Source organism: Nomascus leucogenys, chromosome 14 (assembly GCF_006542625.1).
Source record: "Nomascus leucogenys isolate Asia chromosome 14, Asia_NLE_v1, whole genome shotgun sequence".
NCBI lineage: Eukaryota > Metazoa > Chordata > Mammalia > Primates > Hylobatidae > Nomascus > Nomascus leucogenys.
In genome coordinates, this window is record NC_044394.1 from 87,590,484 (window position 1) to 87,608,586 (window position 18,103).

Sequence of the window (18,103 nt, forward strand, 5' to 3'; positions counted from 1 at the left end):
TGATGCCTGAGGGGCCAGCACCTGCCCCACTGCCCACTGGGGATCTGGGCTCTGCACCCCTGGCTTCACTGCAAGCATAGATGCCTGTGCCCAGGACCCTGGAGGCCTCTCTGCCCAGTGACCTGCAGCCCCAGGATGAACCTCCGTCCTTTCTCCCGTCCGTCGGGCCTGAGCCTCCTCTCGGAAACTCCTGCGCTTGCCCTGATCTTCCATTTGGACCACCTCATCTATAACTACAGGCTTCACGGTCTGGCTGAGGCCCTCTCTCCTCAGCCAGGAGCTGCAGCCCTCGGTCACTGTGTTCTTGGCTCTCACGGCCTATGGAAGGGGTGAGGGGTAGGCCATGGCTGGCCGCTGGCCTGAGAAAGGCAGAAGAGAGGAGGCGCTGGTCCCCAAAGCAACGCCACAGTGAGGCTCAGCTGAGATGCCCCTACCCAGGCTGGGAGGCGGGAATGGATGAGGCGTCAGTCGGCTGCCCGTGCCACAGTGCAGAGGCCAGGGCAGGGGGGCTTGGAATCCTGTGTTCTTCAAATGCCACGTGGGAGCCGACAGCTCCACCCAAGAAGGGGCCACCAGTGCCACCAGGCTCTGAAGCAGACACTCCCAGTGGATAGGTTGAGACCACACACAGAGAACCCCTCCTCCAAGGCTGACTGGCTGCCCACCAGGGGCTCACCAAGGCGCGTCCTTGCCTGAGTGCCCAGGAGGTCTTTGGAGAAATGAAGGGAGACGGCGCTGTTGAGGAAGGGATTTCCAAAAACCGGTTCATCGTGTGCCGCAGCAGCACAGCTTGGTTCCGTGCCAACAACAGCCGCTGGGTCCCACCTGCTGTCCAGGGTCTGCCTAGATCTACCAGACCTTGCCCAGGGCTCATTCCCTTTGCCTGTCTCTGTACCAAGCTTGAGGAGCCCAGGCGAAAGTGGGTGCAGGCTCCTCAGAGGATGTGGAGAGTGGGAGATGCTCTGTGGCATCTAGACCCCCACCCTGAACTTGAATGGGCTGGGGAGGTGTCCATAATGGCTGGGCCAAGACAGAGCTGGGGAAGGATGCAGAAGCAGGACCCCCAACCTAGTCGGGAGGGAAGGGCAGTCCTGTTCTTTTCCTCTTTCCCTGCATTTGAGAATAAGAAGCAAAGATGGCTTTTTCTTTGTTTGTTTGAGCGGGGGAAAGAAAGCCCCTGAGAAAGTTGGAAAGGCAGTGGGGGCTGCTGGACCGCTACAATCAGCGGTGGGAGGGCCCCCATCCCCCAGCCCGGGGCAGCCCGTGTGCAGTCATGCTCGGGGCTTCCCTGCACACTTGACAGTTTCACAGCCATTGAACCCACTTAGCCTCTGCCCAGGCTGAGCAGGGATAGAATGGCTGCTTCCTCACCTGTGTCCTGGCCCCACTCATGGCTCCTCCCACTCACACCCCATCACCCCATTCCTCCCGCCTCATCCTCGGCTGCTCCCCTTTAGGACTTTGGGGTGGATGCCCCAGCTCCTGTGGGTGGGCGTGGGGTCAGTTCCCGCCATCGTGGCCACCCTGGCGTGCTGACCACCGCCCTCTGCTGCTCAGAGGCCAGAGCTGCGTGCCCCTATCCAGGCTGGAGTCCTGAATCTGGGATGACTCAGTCACCTGAACCCAAGAGCAGCAGAGGGCACGGGCGCATCCCTGTCCACCGAGGAGGAAGGACCCACGCCTGTCCGATGGGAGGGTGGGGCTCAGACCTCCATAAAGATCGGCAGATGTTTGGACTGTCTCACCTTGGTTCAGCGGTAAGGTCATCCCCTCCAGAGGTCTAGCACAGGCTTGCTTTCTGCAAGAAAACTTGGGACCCAGGAGGATGGCAGTAGAACTGGGAAACTAGGCTGCTGGGCATCTCCAGTTCCCCAGGCTTGGATGCAGGAGCCCCCCGCGTACCCCCGTGGAGCCAGAGTCAGCTGCCCTGTGTTGCCCGTCACTGGGGACCTGATGCCAGCCAGACCAGGAGTCTCCGGAGGCCTGTCGTCCACCCTCCTGGCCCTGCCAGCTGTGCCCACCACGGATGCCTCCATGCCAAAGCTCAGCCCCCACTGATGGGGGTGGCACATGTCAGGGAACCCCAAGGAGCAGCCGCCCAGCTTGCCCAAGCCTGAGGGCTCATGCCCTCCGAGAGCCGTGGCCACTTTCCACCTCTTGGGGTCCTGAGGGAGATGCGGGATCCACCCGTAGCCTCACACCTTGTGAACACGTAGAGCTCAGAACACATGCTCGCCGGAATTGGGACAGCACACCACATGGCGCGTCTGCTGAGACAGGTCCTGCAGTGCATGCCCAGGTGAGCGCCAGGACGGCGGTTCCCACGCTGTGGGGTGTGTGCTGCACCCTCACTTTTCAACTCGGGACAGAGCTGCATCAGGAACATGGACAAATGTGCTCCACAGCCCTACAGCCCTCGAGACCCCACTCCCAGCCTGCCTCACTGCCAGTGCTAGGGGCTGTCGCCAGGGAAGAAGCACAAGTACGGGAGAGGCTGTGTCCTCCACCACCCTGCGCAGCCCAAGAAGTGGTGACTTCCCCTCTGGTCACCTAGGGGCACCTGCTGCCCTGGAGCCTGGTCGGAGGCTTTCTGGCCACATGCAGAAATGCAGGGGAGCAGCCTGTCCTTCCAGAAAGGACAACCAGGGTGGCCGTGCAGGGGGCGTGACAGCTGGACAGCCACTCAGACAGCAGTCAAGGGACCAAGCTCTGGTCACTTAGCTGTAGTGTGACCTTGGCACAGCTCTGCCTCTCTGGCTCCATTTCCTTTGCTGTGGGCCAAGGCCTCCGGCACTGTGACCCCAGGCTCCCCACTCACCGTCCTAACTCAGCATTCCTTTGGTTGCCCGCGACAGATGCCCTCCGGAAAGTGGCTTCAGCAGCCAGGTGCTTCGCCTGGCTGGAGATGCGTGGGAATGGCTCTCTGGGGCCTCTCTTCTTGGCTTTTCTCCTCTTGCTCCCAGGCTGGCTGCCTCTGCTCCACAGGCCACATGGGAGACCATGCTACCAGCCTTCCATTTGTGCCGACTGCAGTGTAGGCCTCTAAGGGACCCCAGGCTCCTCTACTGCCACTCCAGAAAGGATCTAGATGGCTGGAGCCAAGACTCTCCTACCTTCAGCTGGCGTCCAGTCCCAGAAGGCAGTTGGCCTCTGAGGAGGGGTTCTCCATGTGTGGTCTCCAGCTGTCCACTGGGAGTGTCAGGAGGCCCAGAGCCAAGGATTCAAATGCAAAGGGTGTATTTGGGAGACGATCTCACAAAACCCCTAAGGGGCAGCATGGAATTGAGGCGGGAAGGCGAAGGAAGCCACTAAAGGTACATTGTCAGCCTGCTGTTCCCATGGGCCGCTGAGCTCAAATTGCTGGAGGAAGTGTGGACAGTGAGAGCCCCTCCAAGGCACCCCGTGGGAGCTGGAGCGTGCACCCACCACCTGTGCCTGTCGCCACCGAGGGACTCTCCTGCACCCTGGTGCTCCTGTGCCATCCACCCGCCTTGCCAGTGGGCTGAGCGGGAAAACAAACAGCCTGCGAGGCTGGCACCTGCAGTTTGGCGGCATCCACGGGACTGGCCTGTAGAGGCCCTTGGGCCTGGGCCCAGGTCGTGATGAGCTAATGGCCACCTCGGACGGTCACCCGTGCATCCACCTGGCCGATGCTGATGAAGCACTCGCCACATGCCTGGAGTTCCTGCTTTGTGGATACAGCCAGGACCGAGCCAGACTGAAGGCAAGCCTTGCCGTGAGCTCGTGGCCAGTCCACTGGAGAAGACCACGCAGGAAAAGCCTCACACAGGCCGCACGGCGCTGCCTCGGGCGGCACCCCTGCCTTCTCACAGGGAGCTGGGGGCCGGGTGTCTTTTGTTGCCTGAGACCCAAGTCTTTGGGAGCCCATCTGCCCACCGGTATTTGGGTCCAAGTGGGGGCTATAGAAGACTGGACTTGGCCACACCCTCCCTTGGGAGAGGCTTCTGGAGGTGAACCCCAAAGGTTCTGAGTGGCGGCAGCAGGCTGGAATAAGTAGGAGCATGGCAGGGATGGGGGACATGAAGGGGCAGCACCTTCGGACAGGCGGACCCTCGGGCCAGGCCGACATCTGTCTCCAGTTCACCACTTCATCATCAGGACTTGAAAGCCAGTGGGGTCCTCGGGCTCCCAGAACTGCCTTGAGATGTCAGTGGGGCCTAAGAGACCGTGGGGGTTCAGCCTCTGTGGACAGGCCTGGGCTGCGGGAGCGGGGAACAGAGCAGGCCAGGAGGCCTTGCACTGGGATGGCAGGAGGGAGGCGGCCTCACCTGCACAGTTTGGGCAGAGGCCTAGAGGTGGGGCCTCTCTGTGTGAGGTGCCCCTGTGCTGTATCTCATGGGAACCGTCTGCCCAGATTCTGCCAAGGATCCCAGCCCAGGGATGGGAGAGGCCCAGAAGGGTGGTGGCGAATCTGGCCTTTAGACTCTGCCGTCCCTTTAGCAGAGGGGATGGGCAACCCCGCACACAGAGGCAGCCTCCACAGCCCAGTCCTCTCCCTGCAGCAGACAGACGAGGCGGCACAGACGGACAGCCAGCCGCTCCACCCCTCCGACCCTACAGAGAAGCAGCAGCCCAAGCGGCTACACGTCTCCAACATCCCCTTCCGGTTCAGGGACCCTGACTTACGGCAAATGTTCGGGGTGAGTGTGCGCGGCCCCACCCATGCTGCCCTCCACACCTGCCCCAGCTCCAGGGTGGCGCCCACAGGCCCTGCCTTCCTGCCCACACCTGCTCCCCCGGGTTTCCTGCCTCCCACTGCGCAGGGAGCCTCCGGGGCCCCAGGATTCCTTTCCTCCTGGGCCCAGCCCTGCCCTGACCTGAACCTGCTGGAACGGTGGCGGGGAAGAGGAAGGCCTCAAGCTGAGGAGTAGGGGGATCTGTTGTGGCTGCCCCTCAAACCCCACCCCTCCTGCTCCCGGCCAGAAATCCACCCATGGCCCCTAGACCACCTGAGCTCAGGGGTTTCCTAGAATACCCTGGGACCTTGCAGCCAGTTTGGTTATGACCGCCCTGTTCCCACATTCTGGCTCCTGTCTCCTCGCAAGAGGGAGCCCAGGCTCCCGGGCCTGCCCTGGAGGGGCAGCTCGGCCTCCCATAGAGCAGCAGCCCCAGCCCTGGCCTCTCCTGTGTGCCTGGGGGCCGGGCAGTCAACCTCTCCGGGCCTGTGTCCCCCGGGCCCCCATGTGGGGAACTTGGAACTGGATGCACAGTCGATGGGAAGTGAAGCCCGTGCTGGACTCCGAGGGCCTGTTCCGGGTTTCGCACTGTAGGCTTCAGCCCCGTGGGGGGGGTCACTGTGAGAACGTGCAGGGCTGCCCCTGGGTCCTGGGTCACTTTGTTGTTATTGGACTTGAATGCGCCAGGCAGGTGTTGATGCCTGCGGGGGGCTGGGGCTGCCAGGTGGTGGGTGAGCGGCAGCAGCTGGGTGGCTCGGCCCGGGCTCCCAGGCCTGCCCTGGCCACAGAGGACCACGCAGCCTGGCTGTGTTTCTTCCCTCCCTCCAAACTTCTCTTCCGCCTGCCTGCCGCGGTGCCCACCCCACCTCTGTGGCGCAGGTAGACCAGCCTCTGGCTCCTGAATCCCAGCCTCTCTCCTCGTGCCACCCTGACCCAGCTGGGATTTGCCAGGCAGACCGGAGGCACCCCTGGCAGCCCCAGGGTGGAGAGGTCCCCCTCCACCTACCCCCTGACATGAGCCCTAGAAGTCCACTCCCCGTCTCAGGAGCCCGGCCTGGTTGGATTTGGAGTTTACACTCACTGGGGGGCTGGCATGACTTAGAATCATCAGATGGCAAGGACTGTGTCCCTTCTCGACTCTGGGTCCTGGGCAAGCTGCCAGATTTCTCTGGGCCTGGGGCTGCCCCTTAATAGCAGCTGCCATTTTGGAGCTCTGGCTGGCTGCCCTCAATGGATGGCATTTTGGAGCTCTGGCTGGCTGCCCCCTGCAGGGGACCTGTTTACATACACTCAGTCCCTGCAGGACGGGGGTACCATCCCCTGTCAGCTCCCTGAGTCCCTACAGGACGAGCACCATCCGCCATCAACTCCCTGGGTCCCTGCAGGATGGGGACACTGTCTCCCGTCAGCTCCCTGGGTCCCTGCAGAACGGAGGTTACTGTCCCCCTCTTTTCAGCACCTGGCAGAGTTGGGATTTCATTGCTCTCTGGCCCCGCTGAGCCTTGCTGCACCCCCCGCCTCCAGGACTGTGTGGAGGTGACTGGGAAACCCCCATCAGTTGCCTGCACTGCAGGGTTCAGGACAGGCCCTGGGGATCTCAGAACTGTTGTTCGGGGCCATTCACAGGCTCATGGTCTCAGTACCAGTGAGAGAAACAGGGCTGCGCCACGGGGACTGTGGCCAACAATGGGAGGGAAGAAGGCAGCTAGAGCGTCATGGCCCAGCTGGCCCAAATGTCCTGCACAGGCAGGGCCTGGGTTCAGGTCACCGTTGCTCAGCACCCCATGCCAGCACAGCCCCATGAGAGGCTGTGCAGGGTCCCAGGGGCCTGGGCAGAAGACCCTCCTTCTGCTTCCCTCTTCCCCTCACGCCCTCAACCCCATTTTCCCCCTGCCCAACCTCCTCCCCATCTCAGGGAGGCCTGAGGGTCCCATTTCCCAACCAGGGGTCCTGATCTCCAGTGGCCTCAATCTCCATTTCCTGACCCCAGCACTTTCTCTTCTCTGTGGCACTTTGTCCCTAATGGGCACTCATGTCCCTCTGTCTCCCTTTCCCCCATCCTTTAGAGAAGGGTCTCAAAGCAGACCTTTACGCTTTAGTGTGAATTAGGGGTGGCGATCGTGCCTTGGGTACCCTGTCCCCACTGTAACCCTTTCCAAGTGGCCAAGTCCTAGCAGGGTGAGGAGGGGACACTGGTGATGTGCCTACCCCCATCCCCAGCTGGCAGCTGGAGTTAGTGTCCTGGCAGGAAAAGCTCCCCGAGGCAGAAGGGAGACACGGGCCTCCAGGAGAGGCTGGGAGAGCTGTCCCCGCCCCCACACCACACCAAGGACCCTCTTGATGATGCCTTGGGCACCCTATCCCCACCGTCGCCTTCTCCAAGCGGCCAAGTCCCAGCTGCTCCATGGTCAGGGGTGGGAGGGGGTCCCAGGTCTCCTTTCCCAAGCTGGGGGCCCAGGGCAGACAGAGCACAGGCATGAGCGTCTCAGGAGTGGAGCGGGCGGCCGGGCCAGCGGTCTTAACCCGCACTTTCCTGTCTGCCCCACTCCCTCTCTGTCTCTGTCTCTGCAGCAATTCGGAAAAATTTTAGACGTGGAGATCATTTTTAACGAGCGGGGCTCCAAGGTGGGTGCCGCACGGAGCTGCCGCCTTACAGCGCCGGCTGTAGGTCCCGCCAGGCTAACGTGTGAAATGTGCGTTTCCTTCCTGGAGAGCTTCGCGCCCGAGGACCCCTGAGCGACACGGGTGCTTGTATTCCCCGCTCTTCCACCCCCACCCGCCCCGCCCCCACCCCAGCTGTCTGTGTTGTTGCTGCCGCTGCCGCTTTTTCTTTCTGAGCCACCAGGACCTCTTGCCTGCACCCCAGAGCCCTGGGCCCCAGGCCCGGGCCCCACCCCACTGAACGCTCACCCCAGGGGACCACTGGCCTTGAAGGAGGGGCTACAGAGAGGGCAGGCTGGGGAGGGTGTCCGGCGGAGACAAGCCCTACTCCCCTTCCAGGAAGGCACGACCCTCTACCCTGGGCTCCGAGGGTGGAGATGGGGTGGGCTGCCCCTGCAGATCCTGAAGCCCAGCCTGGGCCCCCCACCCCAAGGTGGGGTTCAGGGGGCAGGCCTGGCCTGTGGTCAGGTATGACGTCTCTTACGTGGCTTTGGCCTGTCCCTTTGGAGATGCCGGGTGATCAGCTCAGGCTGGGCTCAGGCTGGGTCAGCAGCTGCCCCCCTGGGGCCCATACCCCTCCTGGCACCCTGCCGGTGGCCCTAGGACAGACCTCTGGGCTGCCTGCGTCTCTGCCTCAACTCACCTGACTCAACCCCTTCTCTCTCTCTCTCCCCTCCCCTGCCCCCCTCCCACTCCTCTTCTTCCTCCTCTTCCTCCTCTTTCTCGCCCTGTGTCCTCCTCTCCGTGCCTGTCCTTCCCTCTCCTCTGCTCACAGGGTTTTGGGTTTGTAACTTTTGAAACTAGCTCAGATGCTGACCGAGCCCGGGAGAAGCTGAATGGGACGATCGTAGAGGGACGGAAAATTGAGGTGCTCAGATAAGTGTACTACGGCAGGGATGCCCCGAGATTGCCCACCTGCCCCCCAGCTCCCCCAACCAACCAGCCCCGCCACTGCCGCACCCTTCAGAGAGCCTGGCCAGGGTCCCCTGGGGTGGGAGGAAGGGTCGTACTAAGGCCAGAGTCACTGGCTGCCGGCTGAGCCCTATCACCTGTCGCCCCTTCAGGCTCACCCGAGGTCCCCTCTCCCCTGCCTCTTCCCTCCTTTTCCTAGGAGAGACCCCGTCCCCAGCCAGATACTGGAGGAGCCCCAGAAATCCTGTATTTGGGGCTGGGCAGCCTCAAGGACCATGGCCAGCCCACACGGCCAAGGAGCCATTAATCCCCAGACCCTGCTCACCATGGAGCAGCAGCTGTCCCCAACCTGTCCCCACATGGCCCAGTCTTGGCCCTGCAGTTTGCCCCCACCTTGGCCCCACTCCACCCCTTGTTTGGGTAGAAGCAGAGGCAGCAGCGGCAATGGCCAGGGCAGAGGAAGAGACCAGGCCCCAAGGAGGAGCAGGGAGAGGGGGCTCTGGGTCCCTCCCTGACACCCACCCTGCTCTGTCCTCTCCTTCCCTGCTCCCCAGGGGTCCACAGTGCCAGTGGGCTGTGTTCCCTTGCTGCGGCCCGGGTGTCTGGAGCTGGGTCCCCCAATAGGCAGGGCAGCCAAAGGGTGGCTGGAGGAGGGCTGGGGCCGGCCACCAAGACAGAGCCCTCGGGCAGGCAGTGAAGGGCCTGAGAGGAGGTTTCCAGACTTCTGAAGCCACTGGCTTGGCCAGGCTGCAGCCCCATGCCCTCAGAGCTCACACGGAGGACGCAGGGGAGGCAGAACAGCCCAGACCCGTTCCTGGGACCCATCACCCCTGCTATTCTCGACTCCCTTCCACACATGCCTCGTCTTCTCCATCCCAGGCTGCCTCTGGACAGCCTCACCCAGGCATGTGTGTGGAAAATAGGTGACTTCGTGCCCAGAGCCCCCCTCCCTGTCAGCCTCGTCCTCCAGGGGCACACGGGCCCCATCAGAGACCTCTGTACTCTGCAGCATTGAGGGCTCTGGCCTCGTGGGAGGGGGGCATCATCCAGGAGGGGTATGTGGCCATCTTGGTACCCATGCCTAGGTAGGCCTTGGCAGCCTCAGGGAGGACGGGGCATCCTGGAGTCCAGCCTCTTAGCTGGTTCTGGTCAGAGAGCACTTTGTGGGGAGTCCACCAGGGAGCTTCTCTAGCTGTCCTGGGGTGCCTGGGAGCCTGGGGCTGGGTTTATGGGAACAGCCACATGAAGAACACAGGCCAGCAGCCCTGGGTCTGGGGTCCTGGACCAGGCGGGGCTTTAGCCTGTGCTGGGAGCAGTGGGGGCCAAGGCTCCCGGAGGGCAGGCAGCATGGTGGAGAGAGGAGGCCGGGGCGGGGGCTGCCAGGGGGTAGGGGGGCAGGGCGGGGAGGAGTGGCCGGTGGGTCTTCCAGGAGGCTAATCCTCCCTCTTCCTCTCTCTCCTTCCCTCTTTGGACAGGTCAATAATGCCACAGCCCGAGTCATGACCAACAAGAAGACGGGGAACCCCTACACCAACGGTAAGGGGCAAGGTCCTCCCACGAGGCTGCTGGGGTCACTGGTTGGGACAGAGGCCCTGGAGGAGCTGAGGCTGCTGCAGGCTGACCTTCCTGGATCCTAGGCAGCCTCGGTCCCCAGTGTCCCAGCCCTGGGGCTGCTGCTCTGCTCCCGGTCAGAAGTGGGTGGGGCAGAAGAGGCAGGAGGAGAGCTGGGGGCCACTCACCCCCCTCATGGCTCTGTACAATCAGCCATAGCTGGAGTCTCACTTTCCCAAGCATGCCTGGCCCCCAGAGGCCACACATGCAGGCTTCTGATCCAAGGGGACAGCTGTGCCTTCCTGGATTAGGACTGACTTTTCCCCAGGGCCAGAGTTTGAAGGCTTCTGTGCTGAGACCTGCTGCACCGATTCCCGGTATAAGCAGGCTCAGGGAGGGCAGCGGGGGCACGGGGGGCCTTGGGTGAGCTTCTAGACCTCTCTGAGTTCCAGTCTCTTCATCTGCAAAACAGGAATAGTGACACTATCCCCCAGAGCTGTTCGATGACAAATGACACCTTTAAGTGCCATGAGCAAGGGCCCGGGGGGAGGTGCTCAGGTTTCGTAGGATGTGATTATAGGAACTGCCTTCCTGGGGCTTTTCAACATTGGTGGCGCTGAGGCCCCAGGCTGAGCCCTGCTGTCCACAGCAAGGGGAGACTGAGGAATCTTGTGTGTGTGCACCACGCTGCAAATGGAGGTGGCCGGTCTTCCTTGGAGATGGATCTGCCTATGCTAAGTGCTGGCTCTGGAGAAGCAGAGGGACCACTGGTGGCCACTGCGAGTCTTAACTGCATCTGGCAAAGGCTTTGAGCGAGCAGGCGTACGTTAGGGGCCTCCGCTCATTCCTGCCAGGGAGCAGCTTCCCACTCGGACCCCTTAAAAGCCTCAGCACTGCCCCTAGACAGGATGGATCTCCCTGTTGCCGTGGACTCTCAGACGGTGTCACCCCCAGCCTCTCATGGCCCCCCATGTGATCGGCCATACGTGGAGTCAGGTGACGACCAGCACGGAAGCCTGGACAGGACCGCCCGATCCACCACCTCTGCCCCAAGCTCTTCTCCTGGTGTCCGATGCTGGGGTGGGCCTGGGCCTCTGGCCTGGCCCAAGTTAGACTTGATTCTCGTGGCCTCATACCCTGCTTTTCTGAGGAGTTACACAGCTCAAATTCTTTTTAAAAAATTTGGGAGTGTTCCCGCTTTGCAAGCATCCCGAGTGCATCCTGGGTGTGACTCTTCTGTGACCTGGCACTTGGCAGAGGAAGTAAAAGCGGTAGACATTTTTACAGGGTACAGGTGATCAACCAGCGGGGCTGCAAAATCTCTGGAACCAGCTGCCCACTCTGCAGCCAAGGGCCACACCCACCGCTGTCTGGGCAGAAGTGAGAATTCAGGGGAGCATGGAAATCAGAACAGACCCATCTCTGAATGGCCTCGGGCTGTGCAGCTCATGAGGGGCACGGAACCCACGCCAGTGAAACATCAGGGAATGGAGGGAGGTGGGAACCTTTGCCCACCTTTGCAGCAAGAGCCGTTTCATCTCAATGTCTTCATCAGCCTGGACACAGAGGGCTGCAGTGGGACGGCCCTGGGTTCTCTGCAGGTTGGCACCGAAGCCAACACATGGGCTCTGGTGGCGAGTGCCTCGTGACTTGGCTTCAACACTACCCAACACTCTGGAATTCATCAGTTGGGAGTGAAGGTTTCCATTGTAGAAAACAAACCCGCCAGATTTGCCCAGGTGTTAACTATTTACAGTGGAAACAGAGGCCAGCCAGGCAGTCTCAGGCTGCCTCTGCCATCTGGGGTTCCAGACAGTGAAATGGAGGCAGCAGAGACAGGTGGAGGCTCCCAGGGAGGCAGAATTGACAGGGGAGGGCACCCAGGAAGCCAGAATAACCGGTGGAGGCATCCAGGAAGCCAGAATTAACAGGTGAAGGTGCCCAGGGCCATCCGAAGCACACATGCAGCCTCCAAGTCTCACTCGCCCGGAGTGGACCTAGAAGAGCCACTGGATGGAGCCCGGGGGAGTCTGGGCTTGGGGTCAGGGTCTCCAGGACTCTGCTCCATCATGGGCCTTCTAGTAAGAAGAGTCAGTTCTTTGGACTGGAGGTCTTCCCAGAAAACAAAACATTTCTTTCAGCCTGATGCAGTGGCTCACACCTGTAATCCCAGCACTTTGGGAGGTTAAGGTGGCAGGATCCCTTGAGCCCAGGACTTGAAGACCAGCCTGAGCAACATACGGAGACCCTGTCTCTACAGACAGTTTTCAAAATTAGCTGTGGGTGTGGTGGCAGACACCTGTGGCCCCAGCTACTCGGGAGGTTGAAGTAGGAGGATCGCTTGAACCCAGGAGGTCGAAGCTGCAGTGAGCCGTGATTGTCCACTGCACTCCAGCCTGGGCAACAGAGCAAGAAACTGTCCCCCCCGCCCCAAAAAAAAAGTTTCTTCCTTCCTAACCTGGGATTTATCTTTTTGGAAGATGCCAAAGTCCCAGCAATGGCGTCCAGACACAAGGTTGTGTGATGGTGGGCGGGGGATGCAGAGTGGGGTGAAGACTTCACCGGAGGGAGGAACAGACCCGGACCCTCCGTCCTCACTGCCTCCGGTCTGCCTGCCCTGCAATGGGGTTGTTAGAATCTGGGTCAGGGGCTCACACGTGGCCTGGGCCCACTGCCACCCTCTCCAGATGTTATCTCCCCAGCTGGCCAGTGGGCTCTCGTCCTTGCTGTCCCTCTCCCCACAGTGCAAAGGGAAAAGGAGCCAGGCCTACGGGGCATGCTGTAGAGATAAGACCTGGGTACACTGAGGAGGGGTAAGGGGCTGGGCCTCATCAAGAAGCCCTCCTGCCCACCTTGTCGGAATGCCTGGAGCCGGATCCCACTCCAAGGCAGCTGGTTTTCCCCGCAGAGGCCTCCAGGTGGAGCAGGTCTTTGCCCTGCTCCTGGTTCCCCCGGGGGAGAGGAAGACTGGCCCACCTGCAGGAAGGGAGAGGCCGATTACAGCCTGGGACCCATGGAATGGCCAGGAACATGGGTCTGGCTGAGGGCTGCAGGCTGGGATCCCTGGCTCTGCCACTCCCCAGCTGGTGACAGGAGGTTGCTGTGCCCCTCCAGGGCTCTGTTTCTTCATCTGCAGAATGGGGAGGGTGTGACGGCTCCCTGGGCAGTGAGGACCCAGTGAGTTTCAAACAGTCTGTGTGGCTCACACACAGTGTTGAGGAAAACCAGCCCATCCTTATTACCGTCCCCAGTCCAAATGCCCTTTCCTCCTGGACAGCCGCTCTGGGGGAAGATAAGGACGGGAGGAAAGTGAGAGCAGGACTCGGCACTGGGAAGAGGGAGCGGGAGGGGGACTTTGGCAGGCAGTGGGGAGAGGTTATGGGCAGAGGCCCAGCGCCTTTCCTGCAGCCTCTGGCCACCTGGAGCTCGGATGGTGGGGCTGTGCCGAGTCTGACTCCAGAAACCCTCATCCCAGCTGTGCTCAGGCGGGTAGATAAGTTCCACTTTCCCTCTCCAGTTCTCTGGGAGGTGGGTACCCCAGGCTTCGGGGGATGACACCCAGGGGTGAGGGTTGCTCAGGGGCGGGCTAAGGAGGATCACAATTGGGAAAGAATCCTAGCAGAGCCCCAAGCGAAAGAGTCAGGAAGGAGTAGACCCTGGTGTTTTGAACCCAGCCATTGTCCGGGCAGTGTGGGAAGGGGGGCCCGGCGCGGGGAGGCGCCCCGGCAATGTTCCCAAGGGCTCCACCGGTGTCGCTGGGGTTCCCAGGCATAGGTTTTGGTGGGAAAAGGGTGAGGGAAGGCAGTGACTAGGTCTCTGTGCTTTTGTTTTAGGCTGGAAGCTAAATCCAGTGGTCGGCGCAGTCTACGGGCCTGAATTCTATGCAGGTAAAGGCTGGGGCGGGGCGGGGATGGGATGAGACCAGCCACTTGGCCCGTGGGACTCCGCGGGCTCTGGGGGCGGGGCATGAGGGGCGGGGCCAGGTGGGCCGTCCCCGCCCTCCCACCACCGTGTTGACTGAGTAGAGCTCCGGGGGCGGGGCTTAGGGAGGGGTTGGGGGCTAGGTGCGCGAGGGGCCAGGTGTGTCGGGGGACCAGGTGTGCCGGGGGGCCAGGTGGGTCCCCCTGTGCCTCTTACACGTGTCTCGGGCCCCGTTTCCTGCAGTGACGGGGTTCCCCTACCCCACCACCGGCACAGCCGTTGCCTACCGGGGCGCACATCTTCGGGGCCGGGGCCGGGCCGTGTATAATACGTTTCGGGCTGCGCCACCCCCACCCCCCATCCCGACTTACGGAGCGTGAGTACTTGGGCCGGGGGAGGCGTGGAGGAAGGGGTGGGAGGGCGGGGAGGAGGGAAATGGGGAGGCCCTGCGCAGTGCGAGGGGCTAGGCAGCCTTTCCAGACCTTGGGGGGGATCTTGGGAGCCCCAGAACTCAGCCCTGCAGCTGCCTCCATTATCGTCACCCCCATCCCCACCACGGCTGGCATCGCCGAGGTCACTGGCATTTAGGGGGACATTCAGAGCCCCAGAACTTTGTCTGGATGCTTTAATGGGGCCGTTGTCCACTCGAGGTCAGCGAGGGGCTTCTCTGAGCCCTCTCTGCTCCCATTCCCTGGGGTCTGGTGCCCACTATCACTAAAGGGGTGGGGGGGTACAGCTGCCTGGGGTCGGGTGGGCTATGGGCCCCGGGGTTTGTGGGAGAAAGGAGCTGATCAGCAAGGGTGTTACTCTATTGTTATACCAAAACAGGGCACTGGAGCAAACGCTTGTTAAAATGCCAGTCCCATGGGCGGGGCTGGCACCGTGCCCCCTCCCTCCTCAGCAGACACCGGAGCCGGCCTACCCCACCTCTCCAGCGTTCCCACCACTTTCTTGTCCGTTTGCTTCCAGGGTCGTGTATCAGGATGGATTTTATGGTGCTGAGATTTATGTAAGTGTAGCCCCGCCGGGAGGGAGGGAGGGTGGGATCAGGCGTTCTGTGGGTCTCAATCAGAAGTCGGCGTCTCCTCTCTCGCTGCCTGCTCCTCCCATCCCATCCAATCCCACCCTTGAAGCCAGGAGGGCGAGGGGGCCATGTCTGCCCAGAGTATGGCGGCTCTGAGAATCCCAGCACGGCACAGTCTGGTTGTTGGTGCCCATCAAGGGAGCAGTTAATGGGTCGCCCAGCAGCCCTGTGAGCTGGAAGCATCTTCCCGTGGGCAAGGCCTCATATAATGGGGGCAGCTGGACTCTGCTGCGGTCAGTGAGTGAGCCCTTAAGGCACCCACAGCACAGGCTTCAAGAGGGGCCAGGAGGCAGGGCCCCTGGGTGCCTGTGCTCCGGGGCCTACCCCCCTTGATGGGGTCCGGTGACCTCTCTCCCCCTTCATGGGGCCACATGTGCTGCTTTCCTCTGTCTCAGACTCACTGACGGCCACACCCCATGTACCCAGCCACCCTTCAGTCCTGGGCAGCTGCCTACAATTCAGTTACCTGCTCATCTGAGGCCAGGACATCATCTGAGCTCACGTCTTCTTGTGCCCTTGACCCTTCCTGGTGTCCAGGACACTATCCAGAGTCACTGTGGGTTCTCCCAGCCCCTCGGCATCCAAGTCAGGCCTCACTGGCCTGGTGGCAGGTCTGTGAGCACCTCTTCTTTGCCAAGGCCTAGCGCCCAGCCAGATGAGTCATGGGTACCCGCTAATGTGTGTGGAGTGCACAGATGGGTGTGTGAATGAACGAGTGAATGAATGGACAGGCAGACCTGCCTCTCCCTGAACTGTGCTACCTGGCCATCTGCAGTCCTTAGTCCTGTGTTAGACCAGAACTAGGTGCCCAGGGCAGGCACCACCTAATCCTTACCCAGCCAAGGCTGGGAGGCTGGGAAGGTCTGCAGTCCCTCCCAGGGCCCCACCCACACAGGGTCTGTCTCCTCTCCCCACTCAGCCTTTCCCTGGGGAGCCCCACTAAGTCCTTCTGCTCTCTCTCTTCCCACTTCCCTTGCAGGGAGGCTACGCAGCCTACAGATACGCTCAGCCCGCTGCAGCGGCGGCAGCCTACAGCGACAGGTGAGGCCAGGGGCCGGCACTGTTCTGGAGCAGGGTGGGGAGAAGATGGGCAAGGATCCCTTGGGAGCTGGGCCCAGACAGGCAGGAGGCATAACCCACTCTTCCAGGCCTGGTGGGAGCAGGGTCGGGACAGGGGAGCAGGTCTGAATGTGGCCCTTGAGCCAGTGAGCCCCTGACTTCAGTCACTTCCTGCTTGCCCCATGCGGAGGCTATGGAAACCCCAGGTGGAGACAGCATCTCTGATTCCCAGTCCCCCCACCGCCCCCCTGCAAGCCCCGTGCCCACAGTGGCTGTCTGTCTTGGAGGCAGACGCTTGAGTGCTTCCTCCTGGGGCAACCTAGCCTAGTGCCTTTCCTCTCAGACATCTGGCCTGTTGGTAGCTGAGCTCCACCTCTCTGGCCTGGGGACTGCTTGCACCCCGTCCCTCCTGGCAGCCCCGGCTCCATCTCCCTGAAGTGTGGTGTACGGGGTGCCGTGGCCCAGCTCTGCCCTCTAAGGAGCTGAGAGTTCCCTGCACAGACAAACTGCTGAAAGGAAAGTCACGAGGGACACAGTGTCACATTCTTGGGGGCAGTGTTCCTGGTCCCTCCCCGTTGACCCTCTCTCTCTTCTCTTGAAACCCTCCCCAGCATTTACCACATTCTTTTTGGGGTGGAAGTTTGTTTTCCCTGCAGACGAGCTCCATGAGGACACCATCCCCCTCCATGTAGCACTGAGTGGAGCACACCCCCCCTCCCCATCAGGGTCAGCACACTGTGGGCATATTGAGAGGGTAGCCTGTTGTGTTCTAGAAGCTTCCTTCTTAACAAGAAGGAGGGGTAGGCCTTGCAGGAGGGGAGGGTGCCTTGCAGATGGGACCTCGGTAGAGGGTGCCCATGTAGCGTCTGGGAGGAGCTGGGAGGCCGTTGCTGCCCCTCACCTGCCCCCCTCCCCCACCCTCCTCCTCCTCCCCGTCCCACGCTCTTCCCTAGTTACGGCAGAGTCTACGCAGCTGCCGACCCGTACCATCACACCATCGGGCCCGCGGCGACCTACAGCATTGGAACCATGGTAAGGAGCCCAGGCCCGCCCGGCCCTGGGTGCCAGTCCTAATAGCTGGGCATGTGGGGCGAGGCCCTTGGGGGACAGGCCGAGCCCTCTGACCAATGCCTTGGTCCCAGAGACTTTGGAAGGACCACGGCCTGGATGTGAGTTAGGATGAGGGGCGGGCCGGCCCCTCACGCCCTCTCAGTTGCGGGGAAGCAGGTTGAATGGCTGGTCAGCCCACCATACCATTTGGTCCTCTGGAAAACACACCAAAAGCACCCCAATGTGCCTGATCCATTTCCCTGAGCTCCCTCACTATAATAAAGTCCTGTTGAGGCTCCTCCATTCCCATTTCCACCAGGAAAACCTCAGAAACCAAACCAGGGCCACCTCTCCTTCCCAGCAGAGGCTCCCAAGGCCCCGGGGCTGTTTCTGCCCACGGCCCACCCACACTGCTGCAGCCCCCTCACATCCGGGAGGGGAGTGTGGGTTACCAGTTGCTTCTTACCAGGCCCTAGCTCCTGGTCTTCCTGGGGTCCTGGGGAAACAGTGCCTGCTCTGCCCCAGCCTCCTCCCTCAGGCTGTGGGGTGGAAGGGGCGGGGCGGGGAGGTGCGCGGCGTGGCGTGTCTGTGTGTGTGTGTGTGTGTGTGTGTGTGTGTGTGGCCAGCTGTCGACACGTGCAGCCCAGCTCACTCTGCACCCAGAGCTGCTTCCAGCAGACACCTGCCTCCTGTGCTCACTGGCCCCAGCCCCGGGGTGTGAACGCAGGTTTTAGCTAGCTTGGCATCCAGCATCAAAGATGAAAACATCTTGGGAGAGTGAGGAGGGAGGAGGTTCAGAGGCAATATGGATTTTTCCCATCTCTCTTGGTTTTGATGACTCCCTCCAATTTTTGATTTGTCTTTTTCAATTTTTAACGAGCCTCAGGCACCCCCAGCAGCCTGTGGTGGCTGTGGGCAGCCACAGGGGCGGGCCTGGCGCGGCCCCACCCGGATGGAGGTGCGATACCCTGGCTCTCGGGCCCTCTGTGCAGCTGCAAGCTAAAAGCTTTCATGAATGCACGGAGGGTTTCCTCTTGTGTTTTCACTTTTTAAGATTTTTCTATTTTTCCTCAATTTTTCTTCTCTTGCATTTGCTGTGTTCTTCCCTTTTCTGGCAAAACTGGGTGGTGGGAGGGTGGGAGGCCCCTTCAGAGCCTTCCCTGACTGG

General features: G+C 61.5%; 1 protein-coding gene across 13 annotated transcripts in view; it reads left to right on the plus strand.

The window, feature by feature from the left end:
- RBFOX3 (RNA binding fox-1 homolog 3) overlaps positions 1-18,103 on the plus strand; it is a 519,986-nt gene that overhangs the window by 497,985 nt on the left and 3,898 nt on the right. For 8 of the 13 annotated variants that reach the window (XM_030828188.1, XM_030828192.1, XM_030828193.1 and 5 more), the window contains 9 exons: positions 4,524-4,661; positions 7,269-7,322; positions 8,134-8,226; positions 9,746-9,806; positions 13,655-13,708; positions 13,986-14,118; positions 14,571-14,751; positions 15,806-15,867; positions 16,839-16,917. In XM_030828188.1, coding sequence (XP_030684048.1) covers positions 4,524-4,661; positions 7,269-7,322; positions 8,134-8,226; positions 9,746-9,806; positions 13,655-13,708; positions 13,986-14,118; positions 14,571-14,751; positions 15,806-15,867; positions 16,839-16,917 — 855 coding nt within the window. The remainder of the gene's footprint in view (positions 1-4,523; positions 4,662-7,268; positions 7,323-8,133; positions 8,227-9,745; positions 9,807-13,654; positions 13,709-13,985; positions 14,119-14,570; positions 14,752-15,805; positions 15,868-16,838; positions 16,918-18,103) is intronic. The other 5 variants (XM_030828195.1, XM_030828194.1, XM_030828186.1 and 2 more) reach the window with 3 other exon arrangements.